The 23,744-nt window shown below is 43.0% G+C and overlaps 2 protein-coding genes across 4 annotated transcripts in view; one reads left to right on the top strand and one right to left on the bottom strand.

The window, feature by feature from the left end:
* The window catches only part of MGAM (maltase-glucoamylase), a 169,720-nt gene that overhangs the window by 125,382 nt on the left and 20,594 nt on the right, over window positions 1–23,744 (bottom strand). Inside the window, exons 1-2 of one of the 3 annotated variants that reach the window (XM_060196721.1) lie at window positions 12,805–12,922; window positions 10,380–11,061 (exon numbers count right to left, since the gene is read on the bottom strand). The gene's annotated coding sequence lies outside the window, so the exon portion shown is untranslated. Of the gene's footprint in view, window positions 1–7,558; window positions 7,677–10,379; window positions 11,062–12,804; window positions 12,923–23,744 lie in introns of those variants that run through there. The other 2 variants (XM_060196722.1, XM_060196723.1) reach the window with 2 other exon arrangements.
* Window positions 17,007–19,992, top strand: TAS2R38 (taste 2 receptor member 38). Its single transcript, XM_060196726.1, has 2 exons — window positions 17,007–19,582; window positions 19,886–19,992. Exon 1 carries the CDS (start codon window positions 18,513–18,515, stop codon window positions 19,509–19,511), a length of 999 nt encoding a protein of 332 aa, XP_060052709.1. The 5' UTR covers window positions 17,007–18,512; the 3' UTR covers window positions 19,512–19,582; window positions 19,886–19,992.

The raw sequence follows: 23,744 nt of genomic DNA, 5'->3' as shown, positions 1-23,744 counted from the left end.
CAGCAATAGACGAAGAAGTACATAAGTAGTGTGACTTTTCAATAGAATATCACTTGTTTTAATATTTTTTATATTTATTTTTATTTATTTATTCCCTTTTGTTGCCCTTGTTGTATTGTTGTAGTTATTATTGTTGTCATTGTTGTTGGATAGGACAGAGAGAAATGGAGAGGGGAGGGGGAAGACAGAGAGAGGGAGAGAAAGATAGACACCTGCAGACCTGTTTCACCGCTTGTGAAGCGACACCCCTGCAGGTGGGGAGCCAGGGCTTGAACCAGGATCCTTATGCGGGTCCTTGTGCTTAGCGCCACCTGCGCTTAACCCGCTGCGCTACAGCCCGACTCCCAGAATATCACTTGTTCTTAAACATATCCATTGGCAAACATGGAAGATAGCCCATCTGTTAGAGCACAATGCTTGCTGTGCATGAAATCCTGGGCTTAAGCCTCAGCACTACATGAATGGCGAAATGGTGTAGTTTTTCCGACCTTTATATGTCACTCCTCCTTTCTGTTCCTTCTTCAAAAAACAGATCCATAAAGAATGAGAAATTGTTCCAAGGGCTGCTCACCTTGTAAGACCCAGGGCTCATTTCCCTGGTATGACGTTAAAAAGTGGATGGATGGATACAGTATGTTAACCCTTATCAGAAATCTTTCAACTCTATATATTCAAGTATAGTTGTCTACCCCATGAAACAATCTATCCAATAACAAATAAATAGAAAATAAAAATACACATTTTCCACTTATTACCAGAGAAGAATTTCCTTAAAACTTAAAGGGGAAAATCTTTATCTGGCATTACATGATTGATCTTACTTTTCAAATTGTAGGGCTCTTGATGGTAAAAGCTACAGTATCAATCAGTAATGCAATTCAGAAAAAAAAGATCAGGAAAGTTAGCAAAAGCTAAATTGAATAAGAAAGTCATTTAAATAGCTCTCATCTCTTTTTTATTTTATTTTATTTTATTTATAAAAAAGGAAACACTGGCAAAACCATAGCATAAGAGGGGTACAACTCCACACAATTCCCACCACCAGAACTCCATATCCTATCCCCTCCCTTGATAGATTTTAAGAGAAAACACAAGAGTATTTTTATTGCCACCAGGGTTATTGCTGGGGCTTGGTTCAGGCAACACTCCTAATGGCCTTTTTTTTTATCCTTACTATTTTATTGAATAAGACAGAGAGAAAGGGGTGGGCAGTAGCACAGTGGGTTAAGCACATATGTATGAAGTGCAAGAACTGGCTCAAGGATCCTGGTTCAACCCCCCAGGTCCCGACATGCAGGGAGGTCGCTTCACAAGCGGTGAAGCCAGACTGCAAGTGTCTACCTTTCTCTCCTCCTTTCTGTCTTCCCTCCTCTCTCGATTTCTCTGTCCTATCCAACAACGACAACAATAACAACAACAATAATAATAACAATAACGCTAAACAAGGGGAAAAAATAGCCTCCAGGAGCAGTGAATTCATAGTGCAGGCACCAAGCCCAAAGCAATAATCCTGGAGGAAAATAATAATAATAATAATAATAATAATAAAGATAGAGAGAAAATTAGGAGGTGAGGGAGAGGAGAGAGAAAAAACATCACTATTTTAAAAACATTGATACCTGGCATCCTGGCATCCATCTTCAAATATCCTGTTTCACATGATGAAGATAAACTACAGTTTCACTGAAGGGTTAACACAGTGAGCGAGTTGGCTAAGAGATTCCATGTGATCCCCTACAGCTTTAAGTTGGTTCCTTTGCCGTTGGAGACCTCCTGATTTCTTAGTGTTTATTGCTTGATGTTGTTGACCCTGAATTATAATGCCAGTCCCTTACTGGTGATTTCTCTGCTGAACTATTTTCTTAATTACTGAGAAGTTATGTATAGCAAAAGGAATGCTGAACGCCTGCAGTGTCTCATGTTCCCTTCTGGCTACAAGTTCCTATTCTCTGATGGGCATCTGGTGGATGTCTTAAGCTAATGGGCAGGTTAGGTCAAGAGATTCCAAGAATGGAGACCTAAAGCCACATGCTGTGACAAACACTCAGGTCATGGAATGCATGATGTGCACATAATGAATTGCTAGTACACAGCCCGATGGTTACATGCCAATGCCGTGTAGCTGTCATGATTTGTGTACGCCAATACAGATGCTTTTGATGTTTCTTGCAGATTTTTGATAGTAAATATTGGAGTTCTGGTTGGGGTCACACACACACACACTCAAGACATACTATTGCAGTGTGTGTCGTGTGTGTGTGTGTGTGTGTGTGTGTGTGTCCATATTCCAATCTTTCCCTTTATTGATAAAGTGTCTCAAGGTGGGCCAGGAGGTAGCACCGTGGGTTAAGTGCACATGGTGCCAAACGCAAGGACCTCTGGCTTCCCACCTGCAGGGCTGTCACTTCACAAGCTGTGAAGCAGATCTGTAGGTGTCTATCTTTCTCTCCCCTTCTCTGTATTCCCCTCCTCTCTCACTTTCTCTCTGTCCTGTCCAACAACAATAACAAAGCAACAATAACAACTAGGGCAACAAAATTTAAAAAATGGTCTCCAGGAGCAGTAGATTTGTAGTGAGTGCAGGGACTGAGACCCAGCGATAATCCTGAAGGCAAAAAGACAAAATAATAAAATAAAATAAAAGTGCCTGAATTTTACCTCTCAGCCCTGAAAAATGACAGGTCTCAGGACCCTGTCTTCTGGCCCTTGATATCTTGAGTCATGCTTCTGTATTTTACCAACTCCCATGTAATGTTTGAGAATAGTGAACTTCAACAAGGTTGGATAATCTGCCTTATGTCTCACAGTTGATAAGAAGCAAGGCTACTATCTAAACACCTGTCCTTTGGACTCAACAGTCAGAACTTTTAGCCACTGTTCTGCACTCCATGCAGCCAGGCCCTACCAGCTTAGGCTTCCTGCCAGACTGGCTGAGGGTCATTAACGAGGTGCTTAGAAGGGACATGGTGCTAAAGGAACCACTTAAAGGTCTTATTTCATGCCATCCTCACACCAGCCAATACTGTTATTCCCATTTTAAAGATAAGCTGACCAAGTCTCCTGGAGGCCAAATTGCCTTCCTAACCTTAGAATCAGGCTGCAAATCAGGTACAGAGTGCTTCTGGGGAGGTGCTTCAGGGGAAGGGTACAAGGACGTGTAAACAGAATGTCCCAAGTTTGTTCCCTAGGACTACATATTCCTGAGTGATGCTTTGGTTCTTGCTCTCAAACAAACAAACAAATGTTTCAATTGTTTTTGTTTTGTTTTATTGCCACGCAGGTTATCACTAGAACTCAGTGCCTGCCCTATGAATCTCCTGCTCCCAGCAGCCATTTTGTCCTTTATTTTTCTATTTTTATTTGATAAGACAGAAATTGAGATGGGAGAGGGAGATAGAGAAGGAAAGAGAAACACAGACCCCTACAGACCTGCTTCACTGCTTGCAAAGCTTTTCCACTTCACGTGGAGAGTAGGGACTTGAACCCAGGTCCTTGAGTATGGCAATGTGTGCACTCAACTGAGTGTACCACTGCCTGGCCTCTGTTTAAAATTTTTAAAAGACAACCGTGGTACTGCATGACTTAAAGAAAGAAGAGACAAACATTCTGCAGCAAGTCAGTCTTCACAGGCCCTGGAAGATTTCTTTTATTGGATAAAAACAGCTAGAAATTGAAAGGGAAGGGGGAGACAGAGAAGGCGAGAGACAGAGAGACATCTGCAGTACTGCTTCACTGCTTGGGAAGCATTTTCCCCTACAAGGGGCTTGAGCCCATGTCCTTGTGCATAGTAACATGTGCTCAACCGGCGTACCACCACCTCATTCATAGTTTTGTTTTTGGGTTTTTTTTATTGCCCCATAAAGTATCTCTATGGTCATTAATAAATATTCTCACATTCAGTGAACTTGTGAGTAGAAAGGAGACAATAAACTAAGTAAATACAAAATAGATTCTACTGTGATAAGGACAATGGGAAGAAGTAGGCAGAGAATAATATCAGGTGAAAATTGCCATTTTAATTATATTAGTGAAAGAAAATATCACTGAAAAAGTGTAGATAGCAGAGGACACTAAATTGTGAAGACTCTAAACAGTCAGTTTCCGGTGTTGAATTAGAATGGCTCTATGAATAATTACCAAAGCTCATTTGCCTGACACTGTTATAACTACTCAGACAAGAGTGGTGAGTGAACCAGTCTCTCTCTCTCCCTCCCTCTCTGTTTTAATTTTAACTTCTACAGGGGAATTATTGTCTTAAGGAGACTGAGAATGAGTGCCACAGGGAAAGAAATCAGGAACATTTAGTTGTCAACAAGGTGTCATACAGTAAAATAACCTGGAATCACACATCATGAAGCTATGAGACAAATTAAAAATATTGAAAGGGATGAAGAAGTGGATAGAGTAAAGAATAGTAAGATAAGAATCTTAAAAGACTCTCTTGGATGTATTAACATATACAATATATTTTCATATCTATCATATATCATGTGTTATTTATAAATAACACATTTACCTTCATAAAGTCCTCTATGATTTATTTTTAATGTCATTTCCTCTATAGTACTTTTTAATCTTTCCTATATCCTTTTTTGTTTTTCTCATCTAAAATAAAATGAAATTTCCTCATTTGCTGTTTGTGCTTAAGGACTCTTGTTATTAAATTTTTTATTTATACCAAATGGCCCTGCATTGCACAGAAAGACAATTTCTAGATAGTTTTGTTCACGTGTGCACTAAAAAACCCGAAGCGCGTGAACTTGTTAAGAAAGAAAGAAAGAAAGAAAGAAAGAAAGAAAGAAAGAAAGAAAGAAAGGCAAAGCATTCAAATAATCAATAAGACTGTGAAAACTATGGAGGTTAGTTAACTTTGGGGGAAGAGGGAGAGCAGATGGGAGAGGGCACAAGTCTGTTGTGGTGGGTACAATGTGAAACTCTTCCCCTGTAATCTGATGATATTGTAGACCATTCTTAAATCACTAACAAAACAAAAACAGATTAAAAAAAGAATCTAAAAAAGAAAAAGACAGTTGTTGTCTCAGTGATACACTATCATATTTCCCCAACATGAATATTGATGTACTTCATCAAAGTGCTACCTTCCACCACCACAGGGTCCCCACCCTATCTCCATTTAGCTCCCAGTCCCTTTCACTGTAACTAAGGACCTGTTCACATTTCATCTTATCTTCACACTTCGATTCTCAAATTCCACCTGTGAACAAGATTGTCTTGTATTTGTATTTCTCCTCTGGCTCACTTCACTGAGCAGGATCCCCACAGATTGATCCATGTTGTTGCATAAGTTCTCATCTTTTCCTACAGCTGTGTCATATTCCATGGTGTCCAGGCCACATCTAAGTAATTTGTTTTTCTTCTAGATTCAACTGTCTGTTAGTACCCCATGACTATGGAGTGTCTGTTACATCGTCAGAAATCAAGAAGGTGGGGCTGGGCAATGATGCACCAAGTTGAGCTCACATGTTACAAGTGCGTAAGGAGCCAGGTTCAAGTCTCCAGTCCCCACCTGTGGGAGTAAGCTTCACAAACAGTGAAGCATGACTACAAGTGTCTCTCTCTCTCTCTCTCTCTCTCTCTCTCTCTCTCTCTCTCCCTCTCCCTCTGTGTCTCTTCTTTCCTCCTCAATTTCTCTACCTAAAATAAATAATCAATTTAAAAACAGCTTCTGAAGGCATGCCTAAGGATGAAGTCACTGGTGTTTTGTGAGTGAAATAAAGATGTGTTGTCCCAGCTTTGGGCCACAGGTTGGAATCCCCTTCACTTCATTTTGTCCATGACACAGTACTTTGGTGCCACTTAACACAACCAGCCAAAGACCCTCTCCCTCTGTGACTGGATAGCAGTAGATAGTTTGGAGCTCAGGGGATCCCATAGTCAACATTCAGTTCCTCTATCAAAAGACACTGAGGGAACATTTCTAGTGATACCATGAGTTTGGCCTTGACCTTCCTCTATTTCTCCAATAGCAACTCTTCACTCTCACCACCAGGGAAAAAGAAAACTCTCCTATGTCCTGCTGGACTTGAACAACAAGTGAGGACACGAGGACACAAGACATTTCAATTTTTTTTTTTACTGCCCCCAGGGTTGTCTGGGGCTTAGTTCTGGCACAAGGAATCTATTATTCCTGGTAACCATTATTTTCCATTTCTGTTTCTTGTCTTTTCTTTATTTGATAAGCCAGAAAAAAAATTGAGAAAGGAGAGAGAGAGAGAGAAAGAGAAAGGGAGAGAGGCATATGCAGGCCTGCTTCACTACTCATGAAGCTTCTTCGCCCCTGCAGGTGGGGAGTGAGAGCTTGAACTCAGGTCCTTGCACATGGTAACCTGTGTGCTTAACCGGGTACACTGCTGCCCCGCCCTCTGATTCTGAGTTTTATAAGAAGTATTTCATTACTGAGATCATATGTGGGGGGATAAGGGAAAGGAAGGAAGGTGGCAGGGTAAGTGGTGGGGAAAGAAAAGAAGGAAAAGGAAGGGAAGGGGAGAAAAGAAGAGAGGAGGAGAAACCAAAGCACTCTCACGGCACATACAGTGCCATGGATGAAACTAGGAACCTTACACATGTGTGTCCTCAACTTTTTTTCCAGCTCCCTGATTTCAGGTTTTACCAAAAAGAAGTCAACAATAATCTACTGCCTCCCCCTACGCCCCTGGACATCTCCTTTCTACCTCTCACAAGACTGTACCAGTTACCGCAATTCCCTGCTCCTAACCTCTGTCTAGATGCCACGTGGACTCATTACCCACCTAGTGTGAGAACACACATCCCAGCACCTCACACACACCTAGGGCCCCCTCCCTGTGAGAACTCCTCATCAGCTCTGTTAAAAGGACCAAATTCACAGAGAACAACTGATTGCTCAATCCCTTGACTATCCAGGAAGGTGGATTCTCAAGCTTCCGCTCCTCTACCACAAGACTACCTCCTTCCCAAAGGCACATCCCCAAATGCTCCCAGCTGCCTCCCAAATACTAATTCACCCCCACCCGCCCACACACACACATAAACAGACTGTATCTCCTTAACTATCCCAGATAGTTAAACACACCTACACAAACACACAGGATCAGCTGCACCGGTTCAATCTTGGTGCAGAGGAAACAATCCATACATATAAATTCTGAGAAAGAGGAAGAGGAAGAGGAAGGGTGGCACACCTGGTTAAGTTCACACATTGCGCAAGGACCCAGGTTCAAGCCCCTGTCCCCATCTGCAGGGGGAAAGCTTCCGAGTGGTAAAGCAGGGCTGCAGGTGTTCCTCTGTCTCCTTCCCTCTATCTCCCTCTCCCCTCTCAATTTCTCTCTGTCTGTATCTAATAACGAGAAAGAAAATAAAAGAGAGAGAGAGAGACATCCACAGGATTTTGTTTTCCACATGCTTGTAATTTTCTGGAGGTTTCTTTTCTGTTTTAACAGTTAACAAGGGTATTTAGACCAATGATCAGCATGCATCTGCACACACACACACACACACACACACACACACACACACACACACACACACCCATTAATGAGCGCAGGGCTTATAAGCCTACCTCATCACCTTGCCGCTCCCTCTCTCCCAGTAAGTAGGATGGAGGAGTAATAAAAGCAGAGAGGAGCACAGTCCACCAGGAGTGAGCAACCTTGGTCCCTGGTTACTGAGTGGTGGCTTCAGCTGCAAATGATCACCCGGTTTTTATTCTTGGCATCAGCTTTGCTGGTTAATTAATAATCATGGTCTTGCTGCAAAAGAACATCCCCAAGACCTGGGAGCAAGTCTCCCTCACCCACAGCCCCTCCAGCACCATGTTTGCAGAGCAATGGAGACACTCCCTAGGACTGATCAAGGGACATTGGTCAGCTCAGTGCACACGTGATCAAGAGCAAGAAAGTAAGGACCCCTGGGGCGGGGGAGGTCTATAACCCAGAAGAGCCCAAGCCCTGTGACTTTGACTCTGTTACGAAGTTATGGACACTTAGCAGCACAGTCTGCTGATCTGTGTTTAGTTGTTTCCGGCTTGTGCATTTATCTTGAAAACATTTTTTTCCTTTCTTTTTCTAAAAATTTTTTATTTATTTATTTTCCCTTTTGTTGCCCTTGTCTTTTTATTGTTGTTGTAACTATTATTGTTATTACTGATGTCGTCATTGTTAGGACAGAGAGGAATGGAGAGAGGAGGGGAAGACAGAGAGGGGGAGAGAAAGACAGACACCTGCAGACTTGCTTCACCGCCTGTGAAGCGACTCCCCTGCAGGTGGGGAGCCGGGGGCTCGAACCAGAATGCGCTTAACTCACTGCGCTACCGCCTGACTCCCTTTTTTTTTCCCTTTCTTCAGTCTGGAAGAGATGTCCTCAGGTTATTTGCATTTGGTTTTGTCTTTGTTTTGTCTTAATGTTTATTTATTTATCATTTTAGAGGGAGTTAGAGAGGAAAGGCAAGAGCATGTGATTGACTCTGGTTGGCATAAGGTGGTGTCGGGGCTTGAACCACTGACCTCTCAAGCCCTTAGGCATGCAAGCTTTGTCCTATGTTCTGGGCTATGTCCTGGCTATGTCCTTGACTGAGCTATGTCCTGGGTCATCTGTTTGGTTTGAAGACCCTTTGGCAGTCTGGCACCTCCTGTGGACATCTCTAAGACAGGTTGCTAAATGTATAAGGTAAACTATATAAGAATACAAGGAAGCCAAGTCCATTAATTACAGTCACTGGACTGTTTTACTGCAGTGCAGTAATGCGTCTACATTCTAATGGTATATGAGTTAACAAAACTAGGCACAAGTCATGTGGTTACTGCAACGTCAAAATACTGTCAACATTACTCAGAGATTATCTCCAAGATAGAACCTAAAAGTAACTGGAATCACTCTTTGAACTAAAGTCGTAAGTACTGCTCACACTCCTGTACTTTGTGGCCTGACCTTCAAGTGAAGAAGAATGGTACAAGCTCAGCGCCATTTCAGCAAAGAAAAACATATGTAAAATTTGCATCTTTCAAAATCACCTGACCTTTAAGTTGTATCTGAGGACTCCAGTTTAAGGACCCAGTTCTTACTGCAACTGGATAGATATGTCCTATACCTCAATCCCAATAATTTACAGAAGTAGAACTTGCATTTGCATACACATATGGTTATAAAGTGAGTCTTCTAGTAATGTAAATCTATTTTATAATGAGTGCGTGCAGCCAGGTGACCCCCCTGTAAATCTATTTTAATTGTGCTAGGGAGATTACACAGTGGCTGAACATCAGACTTTCATGCCTGAGGTCCTAAAGTCCCAGGCTCTTTTCCTCGGCAGCACCAAAAGCCAGAACTGAACTACTGAACTGAGTAGGGCTCTGTTCATATTCTCTCTCTCTCTCTCTCTCTCTTTCTCTCTCTCTCTCTCTCTCTCTCTTTCTCTCTCTCTCTCTCTCTCTTTCTCTCTCTCTCACTCTCTCTCTCACTCTCCACTTCTCTCACACTAAAATAAAATAAGTAAATATTTTAAATTATTTTATATTTATGAAAGATTTGACTTGTAGGGGCAAGGCAGTGGCACACCCGGTTAAGTGCACACATTACCATACACAAGGACCCAGGTTTAAGGCCCTGGTCCCCACCTGCAGGGGGAAGCTTAACAAGTGATGAAGCAGGGCTGCAGGTGTCTCTCTGTCTCTCTCCCTCTCAATCTCCCCTTCCCCTCTCTATTTCTTTCTGTCTCTATCCAATAATAAATCAATAAGAACTTAAAAAAGAAATATTAAGAAAAAGATTTGACCTGCACTGTGGTGAGGATTTTTTAAATTTAGTATTCTTCATTCTTCATAGTGCACCTGTTTTGTCAGGGCATGTCCCAGGTTAAAGCCTAACCACAGCATACTAATGGAAACTCTGGTGCTGTGGTATTTTTCTCAATCTCTCTCTCTCTCTGTGTGTGTGTGTGTGTGTGTGTGTGTGTGTGTGTCTCCATTCCCCCCTCTCTCATGAAATTCTTTCTATCTCTCAAATGTAATACATAGAGAAAATATATTTTTCAAAGTTCTTCCCCCCAGCTAATCAAGAATGTTCTCATTAGATAAAAGTTGGTGGGAAAGGCTCCCTTGGCCCAAAGACCAACAAAGAATCTCACTGAACCAATTTCACAGGTCAGCTGAGGAAAGTCAAGCCTATTCCACTCCTTTATTCTACAGAACTCCCTCTCCTTTTTTTCTTTCTCTCTCTTTTCTTTCTCCTTCCCTTCCTTTCCCCCTTGCTACCCTCCCACTCGTCTCCATCTCTCTCATGCACACACACTGGCTACATCACAGCACATTTCTCACGATCACAAACCCTCTCTCTCCCCCTTCCCAGCACAAATCAACCCTCCACGGCTTAGATACTTCCAGTCATACCTTTCAACTTATTGCAGTGGAGTCGATCCTGCTTCTATGTTTCAAATACAAGCTCTTCACACCAGAGGTTGAATGGAAATGGGGAAATGGAGTTGTTTAGAGTAAGAGTTCTCTCTCTGACCAGAAATGGTCACTGGAAGGTAGGTGGAAGGAACTTGTACTGAGCATTACAGCACTTCCTTCTCTTGTGCAACACCTGTTATTTGACAGTTTTTGCAGTGCCTTTCATTCTTTTTTTTTTTTTAATTTTATTAGTGATCTAATAATGCTTAACAAGAATGAAAAATAACAGGGGTACAGTTCCCACTACCAGAGTTCTGTGTGCCATGAAGCTTCTCTAATCTTGATCCTTCTCTGGGAGGATGGACCAAAGTTCTTTATGGGGTTTAGAAGGTGGAAAGTCTGGTTTCTATAATTGCTTCTCTGCTGGACATGGATGTAGGTAGGTTGATCTATCCCCTCCAGCCTGTTTCTGTCTCTCCTTAGTGAGGTAGAGCTCTGGAGAGGTGAGACTTTTGAGACACATTGGTGAGGTCGTCTGACCAGGGAAGTCAGGATGGTGTCATAGTAAGTAGTGTATGCAACTTGATGGCTGACAGGTGGACAGATATAAAGCAGGACACATTGTTTAATAAACAGGCACTCAATGGTAGAAATAGAGCAGATAAAATTAGGGGTCTTCCTGTGGGAAGAAGTAGGAAGTCTATGTTATCCATGTTCCAAGGGGCCCATGACATTAGTAATTTTTTGCCTGAGCCTGATAGCTAACATGCAAGTTGACTAAAAATGCTATCTGGGAATATGGTGTCAGAGTTGAGAATAGGGCTAGAAATCTGGATTAAGGCAGAGAGTAGCTCCCTAACAGGAGGAAAGTACATAAATATCATTAACTGTTTATCCCACCATTCTGACCCAAGGCCCATATATATTTATATTTAGCACAGGAGCCTGTGCAACCTCTGAGTCCTTGTCAAACCTGAGCTCGCAGTCCATGGTCACAGCTGGGAGCATTGTAGGCTACGCTAATTTCAGGACCACTCTTCCTCAAGAGACAGAGGAGCTCGCAGTCCATGGTCACAGCTGGGAGCATTGTAGGCTACACTCATTTCAGGACCACTCTTCCTCAAGAGACAGAGGAGGATGACACAACCTCCCTTCAGAGAGCAGCGCGGCCCCTGCCCCTGCCGCTATACAGTGAGGGAAAGGTCCTGGAAAGACCACGAGAGCTGCTTTTCATTCTTTCCCACCTCTTATCTTCACCATCAGCAACACCGGCTTACACAGCTGTGAGTCCAAGGAGCAAGTCAGTAGGAATAATATGTCACCTGGCATGTTTAGCTGGTTAAGCGCAGGTGGCGCAAAGCCCAAGGACCAGCATCAGGATCCCGGTTCAAGCTCCGGGCTCCCCAGGCGGTGAAGCAGGTCTGCAGGTGTCTATCTTTCTCTCCCCCTCTCTGTCTTCCCCTCCTCTCTCCATTTCTCTCTGTCCTATCCAACAACAATGACGTCAGTGACAGCAATAACTACAACAACAATAAAAATGGGCAACAAAAGGGAAAATAAATAAATAAAAATTAAAAAAAAGAATATCCGTGTGTTTGTGATAAAACTAGACATTTGTATAAAAAAATCTTGTAATTTTTGTAAAAAAATTTTATATATTTTTAAAACATATTAACTTGCGTTATCTGTTAATGACAGCTGTTCTATCTGATAGGGCAGGTATTTTTACTCTATATAGAAACTTAGAAAGAGAAACTAAGAACAATAAACGACTTGCTAAAAGTCTCTCAAACCATTGTAGACAAATAGAGTTCTCACTTATTTGATAACAGTGTCGTTCACAAATGTCCAGAAAGGGGCTGGGTGGTGGCAAGTCTCCTAGAGCATATGTGTTACTATGCACAAGGACCCAGGTTCAAGTCCCTGGTCCCCACCAGCAAGGACAAATCTTCATAAGTGTTGAATCAGTGCTGCAGAAGTCTCTCTGTCTCTCTCCCTCTCTCCTCCCGCTCTCAGTCTCGATCCAAAATAAATAAAAATATTTTTTAAAAGAAACATTCAGGGGGCCTGGCAGAGGTACCTGATTAGGCATATGTGGTACTAAGTGCAAGAACCTGTGCAAGGGTCCAGGTTTTAGCCCCAGGCTTCCCACCTGTAGGAAGGATGCTTCACAAGCAAGAAAGCAGGTCTACAGGTGTTTATCTTTCTCTTTCCCTCTATTTCTCCCCTCCCATTTCAATTTTTTCTCTGTCCTATCAAGTATAATAGAAAGTAAAAGAAACAGAAAAATGGCCACTGGGAGTGGTGGATTTGTAGTGCTGGCACAGAGGCATAGAGCACCAGCGATAACCCTGGTGGTAAAAATTCAATTCATTCATTCATTCATGCATACAGTCTGAACTCAGTAAATCCAGAAACTCACCTTTGGGGGCTATTCATTCATTACAAAGTTCTAAAGTTCTCTCTCCAGTGTCTCCTAGAGCTGAAGCCCTCAGGTCCTGTTAGAGTGTTCTCTCACCCTCTCCTCACACATGACTGCATCTCTTCCAGTAGGAATCATGTACAAGAGATGCCCACGTACTCCACAGCCTCCCCCACACTCAGAGAACACTCATCCACCTGCAGGGAAACACATCACAATCCTGAGTCACTGGCCACAGCTGAGGGAGCTTAGCCAACCTGACTTGATCATTTCACCACCCCTGAAGTTAGGATTTGAGAAACGCAGCAATCTGAGTCATATTTCATTGGGCCTGGAATCTGTGGGGTCTTGCCATGTTTTCAAGAGGAAGCAGTTAATGAGTTTTTCTTAAAAATATAATGGAACAGGGAGTCGGGCTGTAGCGCAGCGGGTTAAGCGCAGGTGGCGCAAAGCACAAGGACCGGCATAAGGATCCCGGTTCGAGCCCCGGCTCCCCACCTGCAGGGGAGTCACTTCACAGGTGGTGAAGCAGGTCTGCAGGTGTCTATCTTTCTCTCCTCCTCTCTGTCTTCCCCTCCTCTCTCCATTTCTCTCTGTCCTATCCAACAACGACAACAACAATAATAACTACAACAATAAAAAAAACAAGGGCAACAAAGGGAATAAATAAATAAAAATAAAAATAAATTATATATATATATATATATATATATATATATATATATATATATATATATATAATGGAACAAACATGCACGAAGTATCAAGAATAAGAGAGACCATTTACATTTAAGGAAGCAAAGCAGAGATCAGTTGCCAGTGTTTTTATAGAATTCTAATCCTATTTCTGCCAAAGCCAACTGAATTCCATGTGAGTCCACTGCTTCTTTACCTAAATACTATCTCTACCATTACTATTACCACCACTTCTGCTACTCACCGTCATCACCACTATCATTATTGTCGCCACAAACACCATCAACAGCACTGTGACACTATCATTTTCACCATCATCATCATCACCACCACCGTCAACATCATCACCAATCATCCTTTCCGTCAGTTTCTTTTCTTAATCTATTTATTTGTTTATTGTTGTATAGAGACAGAGAGAATTGAGAGTCGGGAGGGATAGAGATGGGGAAAGACATAGAGACACACCTGAAACCCTACTACATCACTCATGAAGCTTTCCCCCTGCAGGTGTGGACCAGGGACTTGAACCTGGATCCTTGCTAACTGTGATGTGTGTGCTTAAGCAGGTACACCACTATCTGGCCCCCTCCATCAGTTTCTCTGAATTTCTCTGCCTGACTACCAGTGTATTCTTGATGACTCTACTACAACAGGGTCTCATCCACTTTTGTTCAGTGCAAATATCTCCATCAACAATCTTCTCATCACTCCAGTTTAAGCTACAAGCCATGCATGTAACCGTCTCATTGTTATATCATTTAAGACCAGGACACAGGAAACCTATAGGTTTGTGGTGACATACTTCGAGCAACATAATACATCTCCTTAGAAATTCAATTTTAATCAATGATCACTGCACTGGAGAAATAAAATATTCAAATGAAAAATCATTTGAATCAATCTTTTGAGTTATAAGAATGAAGCCGTATGAGATAGCAGCATGCAAACTTACATTTTTTTAACACAGTTCATCAGACTTTTTTTTTAATGTTCCCCTATGATAAACCCCTAATAAGCATGCTTTCCCTCCAGGTCCCCATCCCAGGGAACACATGTGAAGTGAATACCATAGGAAGTATCTTAAAGTGTCTCGTAGTCATTTACTAACCTTTTGCCTTTCCCTTTGATCAGCCTCTTTTCCCTATATTCTTACATTCTTTAAAAAGTATTATTAATGAAAGAGGCAGGAAAAGAAAGGGGGAGAAAATCAGAGTATCAATCTGGTACATGCACCACCAGGGTTTGAACTCAGAACCTCATGCTTGAGAACCCTCTGACTTATCCATTGAACAGTAACTTCACAGACAAGCCCTATATTCTTTCTGTTCAGCTTTTGTAACTCAGTTGGTCTTCAATATCCCTATCTCTATTAATCAGGACCCTTCAAAATGCCAACACTATACCATAATCTCTTTTGTATTTTATTATTTCTATTTGTCTTATTTGGAGAGGACAGAGAGAAATTGAGAGGATGGGTGAGATAAAGAGAGAAGACAAAGAAAGACATCTGCAGACCTGCTTCACTACTCATAAAATTAATTTCCCCCTACTGAAGTTGGGCCTGGAGGCTTGAACCTGAGTCCTTACAAATGGCAACGTTTGTACTACCAAATATACTCCCACACCCAACCCTACATAATGTTCTCTTATTCATGTTAGGAAGTGTTGGTCTGCTTCTAATTCTGCTTATGAGACCTTCTGTTTTGATCATCACGTTAGGTTCGCTTGTACTGCTTAACGCTGTGGTCTATTTACATAATCATTGTTTTCATTGTTCTAATCCCCACTGATTCCAGCTCTTTTTCCACTCCACTCCCTCTCCTAGTCACACCCTGTTTTCCACCGTTTAATCCCCATTGGTTTGCACTCTCTTCCTCACATCCTGTTTTACACCCTACCACTTCCTTCCTGGAGAGTATAAATGCAGATGAGTAAAACCAGCATGGCATTACATTGCATTGCACTGCTTCCCAGCTCAGCCATGAGTCCCTGGTCGTCTGTCTCCCAAGCTTGCCCGACATGAGTTCCTGATCCCTCTCCCACGCAGCAGCCTAGGTTGGCTCCAGTCGAGTTCTCTCCAACCTAGGGAGCAAGGGAGCACATGCTCGAGAAGAAGCACCCTCAAGCTAGCCCAGCATCTGGCGTTTGAACAGGGCCGGCAAGGAAGAAAAGAAAAAAACAAAATAGTACAGCCATGTGCTCTTTGGAATATAACTAAAATAAGAGTACTATCTACAAGTAAACGGAGACCGCTCCCCCTCCAACTCTTCATATGAACTTTTCCAGCCTTTAGGTTCATGATTGGTCAACATTTTTTTTTGGGGCTCTATATGTTAACTCTCTTTTCAGTCACCAGGTTCCAGATGCTAGCATGATGCCAACCGGACTTCCCTGGGAAGACAAACCCACCAATGTGTCCTGAAGCCCTGCTTCCCCAGAGCCCCACTCCACTATGGAAAGAGAGACAGGCTGGGAATGTGGATTGACCTACCAACTTTCAAGTTCAGTGGGGAAGCAATTACAGAAGCCAGACCTTCCACCTTCTGCACCCCATAATGACCCTGGGTCCATACTCCCAGAAAGATAAAGAATAGAAAGGCTATCAGGGAATGGGATGGAATACAGCGTTCTGGTGGTAGGAATTGTGTGGAGTTGTACCCCTCTTATCCTATGTTTTTTGTCAATGTTTCCTTTTTAATAAATAAAAATCAAATTAAAAAAAAGAAAGAAAGAAAAATCACCATTGAGTGACTTAGCACTCTGCTCTATCGAGTAACTTAAACCCAATTCTTCCTTGACTCTTATGTGAGAGAACAATGATGCTTGAAGAAAGGGAGTGGAGAAGATAACATAATAGTTATACAGAAAGACTTTCGTACCTGAGGTTCCAAAGTCCCAGATTCAACACCCCTGTGAGCTGAACTGACAAGTGCAAACTGGACTACACTCTGGCTCAAAGCTTGGGTGATAACTTTGTTTTCTAGTCAGCTTTTCCTGTGATGACTGACAACAAAGGGGAGGAGAGCAAAGAGCTGATTTTGCTCATCCATAACCACTTACCTGCTAGTCCTGAATTGGCAGGATCACCAGAGGCATTGACTGCTGTCACAGAACATCCTGTAGTGACAGGAGGTGCCTCTTGTCTTGATAGAAGGATGTGTAACTCTATGATTGTCTATTTCTGCTTGTGCAGTGGAGAAGGTGGGTTCCACCAGGACTTCAAAAAAAAAAAAAAAGCCAACACCTATTCTAAATTCCTCTGGTGAAATACTGCCACCTGGTGGCGGAGACAAAGGGAACTCTGAGCTCAGAGGAGGTGAATTAACAGAACAATGAAATGAACACAAACTCATATATGAACTGTTCAGAACAAGAATGAAAGGAACACTTTTTCAATCAAAGTTATTTATGAATCAAAGCTCTAGTTAAAAGAAAATATATAAATATGATAAAATATAAGAGCAACAAATAAAATCAGAAGACACAGATAACTCTCAGATTAGGAAACGATGTAAATAAATAGGCCAAAAATATGGGAAGATGAAGGACTTCAAGGAAGAATACATTATAATATTTATTGTCTAGTGTTATTACATATATATTTTTTTAATTTTTTTTTTCAGAGCACTGCTTAGCTCTGGTTTATGGTGGTGTAGGGATTAAACCTGGGACTTTAAAGCCTCAGGCATGGGAGTCTCTTTGTATAACCATTATGCTATCTACCCCTGCCACATTATATGTATATTACACCATCTGACATTTGTTTCACCTACAAATGTAATATATTTACTTAGGCCTTTCTTCAATATCTTTAAACAAGATTGTACCAATTTCGCAACAATGCACTGCACATTTTCTGCCTACTTTTTTCCCTCAGTGTCATCTTTTTATTGATATTACAGATTATAAATTCAGTGGGGCTTTTGGTCTTATGAATGAAATGGTGGCTGTCTCACACCTAAAGCACAATGCTTCAATATACACATGCTTAGTAGGAGATACTTTAGTCAAGCTAGTGAGATATGTCTCCCCATAGTGAGGTTTTGTTTGAAGAAGGGTGGTCCCTGAGACTGACTCTCAGCAATGCTCTAGTATGGAATGTGATATTGTTAACTGGTGATACAATCAGTCCACTGGCATGGTCCAGGAGGTGGTGCAGTGGATGAAGCATCGGACTCTCAAGCATGAGGTTCTGGGATCAGTCCCTAGCAGCACATGTACCAGAGTGATGTCTGGTTCTTTCTCTCTCTCCTATCTTTCTAGTTAATAAATAAAATCTTTAAAAAAAAAAAAAAAAGACAATCAGCCTACTGGCTACCAGATGGCTGAGTCAGCTTCACCCTTCAAGACTGTAACTTTTTTACTCTCCAAACAGCATCTCTCCACGCCTGGGAGCCACCCTTCTCCTCACTGCCTCTGAATGCAACTGGGACTCAGAGTCCACATACAGCTGAGGCCATGCAGTGCTTCTCTTGTGTTGGCTTGTTTCACTTAATGCAGTGCCCTTCAGTTTCATCCATAATGTCTTACGTGGCATGCAAGTGGAAACAAGGCTCTTCCCAAAACTTCAGATCACTAAGCACTGAGGTTATGCCTGTGGCCAGTTTCCACCACGCCCATAAGCAAACTCTGCTCTCTACCCATTAAGATGCATACAGCCATGCAAAAAGCTGGCCTGGAAAAATAACACCCTGTCATATTTGCATCTCTCAAGTGGTGTGTGGTCCTCAGGCGAGGCTAGTGGACAGAAACACCTGGGCTTATTATAAGCATCTGCGTCATGAAAGAACTGGAAGCATTATACCTCTACTCTTAGGATGTGCCAATGGGTGTCCAAGAAAGATTCTTATGAAACTTCATCCCTCTAAGTTTCCTGCGAAGAATTAGCTTACACCTACTCTAGGGCAAGAGTTTGGTGCCTTCTGACGGTAGGTCTCAGCTGCGGATGAACAGTCTTTCTTCTCTGTCAAGCAACAGGTGGGTCTTAGAGCCACCCAGGAAGCAGGGACAGCATGCTGACTCTGAGTCCTGTCATCACCGTGTCCTATGGAGTCAAGAGTGCCTTTCTGGTCCTCTCCATCCTGGAGTTCTCCCTGGGGATCCTGGTTAACAGCTTCATTGTCCTGGTCAATCTCTGGGACGTGGTGAGAAGACAGCCGCTGAGTCACTGCAACCTGGTCCTGCTGTGTCTGAGCCTCACCCGGCTCTTCCTGCATGGGCTGCTCTTCCTGGAGGCCATCCAGCTCATCTACTTCCAGAAGATGAAAGACCCACTGACCCTGAGCTACCAGACCATCATCTTGCTCTGGATGATTGTCGAGCAAGCCAGCCTCTGGCTGGCCACCTGCCTCAGTCTCCTCTACTGCTCCAAGATCATCCGCTTCTCTCATATCTGCCTGGTCCACCTGGCCCGCTGGGTCTCCCAGAGGATGGGGCAGCTTGTCCTTGGGGCCGTCTTCTCCTCTGCAGTCTGCACTGTCTTCTGCTTGGGGTGTTACTTCAACCAAACTGGCTTCTTGGACAACAGTGTGTTTTTCCTGAATGGCAGTGCCGAGCAGGCCTTGCAGGTGCCCAAGCTCAACTTGTTCTTCCACTCCTTCCTCTACTGCAGCCTGAACACTGTCCCCACATTCCTGACTCTTCTGGGCTCCTCGGGGTTGCTGATTGTCTCCCTGGGGAGGCATCTGAAGACCATGAGGGCCAGCTCCAGAGGTGCTGGTGACCCCAGCCTGGAGGCCCACATCAGAGCGCTCAAGTCCCTGGTGCCCTTTCTCTGCCTCTACATCGTGTCTTTTGGAGCAGCACTGCTCTCCTTACCTCTGCTGTTGCTGTGGCACAAGAAGGTTGGAGTCATGGTCTGTGTGGGCGTCATGGCAGCCTGTCCCTCAGGACACGCCATCATCTTGATCACAGGGAACCCCAAGCTGAGGAGGGCTGTGAGGAGCCTGCTGGTCTGGGCTCAGAGCATCAGGAAGGTGAGGGTGGAGTCCAGGAAATCAGTGCTCTGCTGAGAGCTCTGCTGAGACTCATGGGCTCCTGATACACATGCGTCTGATTGTTCTTAAGATTTTGGAAACCGGGAGTCGGGCTGTAGCACAGCGGGTTAAGCGCAGGTGGCGCAAAGCACAAGGACTGGCATAAGGATCCCGGTTCGAACCCCGGCTCCCCACCTGCAGGGGAGTCGCTTCACAGGCGGTGAAGCAGGTCTGCAGGTGTCTATCTTTCTCTCCTCCTCTCTGTCTTCCCCTCCTCTCTCCATTTCTCTCTGTCCTATCCAACAACAACAACAACAATAATAACTACAACAATAAAACAACAAGGGCAACAAAAGGAAATAAATTAATAAAACAAATATATAAAAAAAAAAAGATTTTGGAAACCAGAGCTGGGGGAACAGCATAATGGTTCTGCAAATGATTCTTGTGCCTGTGGTGCTGAAGTCTTAGGTTCATTCCACAGCAGGGCAACAAACCAGACCTGATCATTGTTCTGGGGAAAAAGAAAAAGAAAAACAAACAAACAAGAACTTCAGAAACCAACTCTAATTTCATCTATAACATGGCAGAGAGTGGCTGATGGAGGTGATTCAACAGGTAGAGTGCAAGAATTGCCCATGTGAGGTCCCAAATTCCATCTCTAGCATTGTGTAGGCCAGAGTGATGCTCTGGTTCCTCTCTCTCTCTCTCTCTCTCTCTCTCTGTCTCTCTCTCTCTCTCTCTCCTTCTATCTCTTCCTCTCTCTCTCTCCCTCTCCCTTTCTCCTCTCTATATGTATGTGTGTTTTCACTACTTGGGCCTCACATAGACTTTATTTCTCCTCTCCCAAGCTGACTTTTCCATTCTTACTTCAGACAGACAAGAGAGAGAAAGAGGGACACCAAGGTGCCAGAACTTTCTTCTGTCCTGTGACAGTCCATGTGGTCCCAGGGTTTGAAGCCAGCTGTTTGCATCACAAAGCACATAGGGTGCCAGAACTATCTCCTGTCCCCTCCCCAATCATAAAATCCTGTTTTATTTTTAATTTTTTATATGACAAAGAAAAAAGAACGAGAGGGGGAAGGAGAGAGAAAAAGAGATGCTTCCAGTACTGTTTCACCATTCATGAAGCTTCCCCCACCTCAAAGGTGGAGACTGGAGGCCTGAGTCCAGGTATTTTGTGCATGGTAACATATGCATCCAACCAGGGGAGCTGCCATTTAGAATTCTCTCTCTCTGTCTGTCTGTTTGTCTCTCTTTCTCTCTCTCCCTTTCTAACATAAGGCCAGTTTAGGAAAAGCAACACCCCTCCCCTGCACCCTCTAGGAAGCCAGGGGAAGGGCCCAGAGGTGAGCCAGAAGCTCAGTATATCTGTATATCCTATCTCAGCATGCCTCCCTACCTGCAAAGGTCACAACATACAGATGGAGACAGAGGAGAACACCTGAAGACAAAGGTTGAAGCACATTCCCTGAGGGTCCTGCCCTCCTTCTGAAAGGTTTGCAAAGCTGGGAAGATCAGAAAGTTAGGGCCTTTGTGTCTCTCTGTCTCTCTCTGTCTCAGGGGTCTGCATGTCTACATAGTGGCACTTGCTCCCACCCAATAAGTACTCATCTTCTCCCTGAAACATTACTGGTTCTCTTTGTGATTCTTCCATATGGAAGTCAGTCTAGAACCCCGCAGGAGGGAACTGGGGAATAGCTCCAGGTAGCTGCTCCCTCTGCCTCAACATTTATGTCACCATAGGAGAATAAAACCACCAAAGTCTACACTACTAGAATGTCATTTGTCCCTTGCTTTTGTCTTAATAAAATAAACTAAGTCCCATACTCATCTTTATCTTTCTGGCTTAGCTGAATTAATATAACCAAACAGCCATTTGTTCCTCCACATCACAAATAAACACTCCTGCTCCCAACCCCCTCCTCTGTTTTGAGATGAGGAGCCCCTGAGGCAGATTAAGGCAGGAGTTAAAAGACAGCCATTAGCTCTTAAATGGACATCATCCCCTTTCCCTGAGGCCAATTCATAAAAAGAATGGTCAAAAACAGCCATCACTGTGAATTCTTAAATCCTTTGCCCTAAAAAGAGATTCATCAGAGGTTTGGCCATGGAACTAAATGGTTCCCCCACAGCAGATAGTCTGGAGATGTTAACAAAGATTGATTATCTGACTAGAAATCTGCACTTCTTTCCTTCCCCTTTAAGACTCCCTTTACCCAACCCTCTGCTGGCCTCAGTCAAATCAGTCACTTTTAGCAGAAAGTCCCCTGGAGGGGGGGGGGGAAGGGGAGGTTGTCTCTAGCTGCTTTCTTCTTACTCAGTTTGGGAGCTTGGAAACCCCAAGACCCGCCAGTTCACTCCCATGAGGGTTCATCACGGGTACCTTGAAGGAACTGAAAGAGGGCCAGGTGGTGGCACACTTGGTTAAATGTACAGCGTATAGTGCACAAGGACTCGGGTTCAAGGCCCTGGTCTCCACATGTAGGGGGAAAGCTTCACAAGCGGTGAAGCAGGGCTGCAGGTGTTCCTCTGTCTCTTTCCCTCTCTCTATCCCTTCTCACTTTTTCTCTGTCTCTATCCAATAATAAATAAATAAATAAATAATTTTTTAAAAAATTACAAGACAGATTCTGTTGTGATCAGGTATGCTTGGTCCAAATTTCTTTAATTACAGCTGGGAGGTAAGAATAGTGCCAAAATTATAGTAAGGTGCAGAAAGGTTCAGGGAATAGCTCTCCCCAAGGGCCTGAAGAGAAGAAATCCCCTCCCATGTAGTAGGCAAAAAAAAATTTTATTATCTTTATTTATTTATTTGATAGCCAGAAATCAAGAGGGAGAGGAGTAGAAGAACCATTTCACCACTTGCAAAGCTTTCCCCCTGCAGGTGGGGACCAGAGGCTCAAACCCAGGTCCTTGTGCATTGTAACATGTGTGCTCAAACAGGTGCGCCACCATCCGGCCCCACTTAAACACTATGTCACACCTGGGCCAGCTCCCCATTGGTCTGCTGAAATCACCAGGTATGATTACCTTATTGAAACCTCTCCCTACAATGTGCAAAGTAATCCCTTTGGGCTTCCTAAGACCTGTCCCACTTCTGTTTCCTTTGTAACTTTTTATTTCTTTCCCACTGGCATGGGGAATATGTGTGCAGACATGGTCAAGCAAAATGTCCATGTTCCATATGGGAGTGGAATGCTTGTGGTCTCCATAAATGACTGTCCCTGTGTGACTGTCTTCATCCTGACCCCACCAGTTAACCCTTATCTTCTCTCTTCAAAAGTTAAACTTGCTTTCCTCAATACAATAGCAAGGGTTACCTGAAAACCTGTCCTAGTGTGAAATTCTATATAGTCTATTGATATATATATTGCATTATATATACTGTATTATATATATTATACTGTGTATATATATTATAATATATATATATACTGTGTATATATATTATAATATATATATACATATATATATTATAATATATATATATCCCACCAGCCCCTGTGACAGTGTTGTCAATTACAAAGTCAAATCAAGAGAAAAAAAACCAAAAACTGAGGAGAAGATTCAGAACCTGGAACCTGCTAGAAGAGGACTTAGTGGGGGTTGAATTGTTATGTGGAAACCTGGGAAATGTTATTCATGTAGAAACTATTGTATATTACTGTCAACTATAAACAAATAATCTCCTCAATAAAGAAATTTAAAAAAAGAGGTGGGTGGTAGTTCAGTGGATTAAGCGCAGGTGGCACAAAGTGCAAGGACTGGTGAAAGGATCCTGGTTTAAGCCCCTGGCTCCCCACCAGCAGGGGAGTTGTTTCACAAGCAGTGAAGCAGGTCTGCAGGTGTCTGTCTTTCTCTCCCTGTCTCTGTCTTCCCCTTCTCTCTCCATTTCTCTCTGTCCTATCCAACAACGATGACAACAATAATAACTACAACAATAAAACAACAAGGGCAACAAAAGGGAATACATAAATAAATATTTTTTAAAAACCTGACTAGGCTAGAAAAATAGCTCACTTGGGAGCTACTCTCTGCCCTGATCCAGCTTTCAAATCCTATTTCCAACTCTGACACCATCTCCTCAGACAATACCTTTGGTCCACCTACATGTTAGCTGTCAGGCTCAGGTAAAAATTAATAAAGTCATGGGCCCCTTGGAATATACCTAAAATAAACCTAGTAGCTTTTTCCAAAATGGAGACCCCAGATCTCATCTGCTATATTCTTGTCTTTAGATTCCTGATTATTAAACGATTTGTTCTG

The sequence above is a fragment of the Erinaceus europaeus genome, chromosome 8 (assembly GCF_950295315.1).
Source record: "Erinaceus europaeus chromosome 8, mEriEur2.1, whole genome shotgun sequence".
Classification (NCBI taxonomy): domain Eukaryota; kingdom Metazoa; phylum Chordata; class Mammalia; order Eulipotyphla; family Erinaceidae; genus Erinaceus; species Erinaceus europaeus.
The sequence above is the reverse complement of the archived record's forward strand: the minus strand, read 5'-3'. Positions and strand labels throughout refer to the sequence as shown.

Excerpts from the sequence above, each read along its gene's own strand:
- TAS2R38 (XM_060196726.1), top strand. The coding sequence starts at position 18,513 with ATGCTGACTCTGAGTCCTGTCATCACCGTGTCCTATGGAGTCAAGAGT.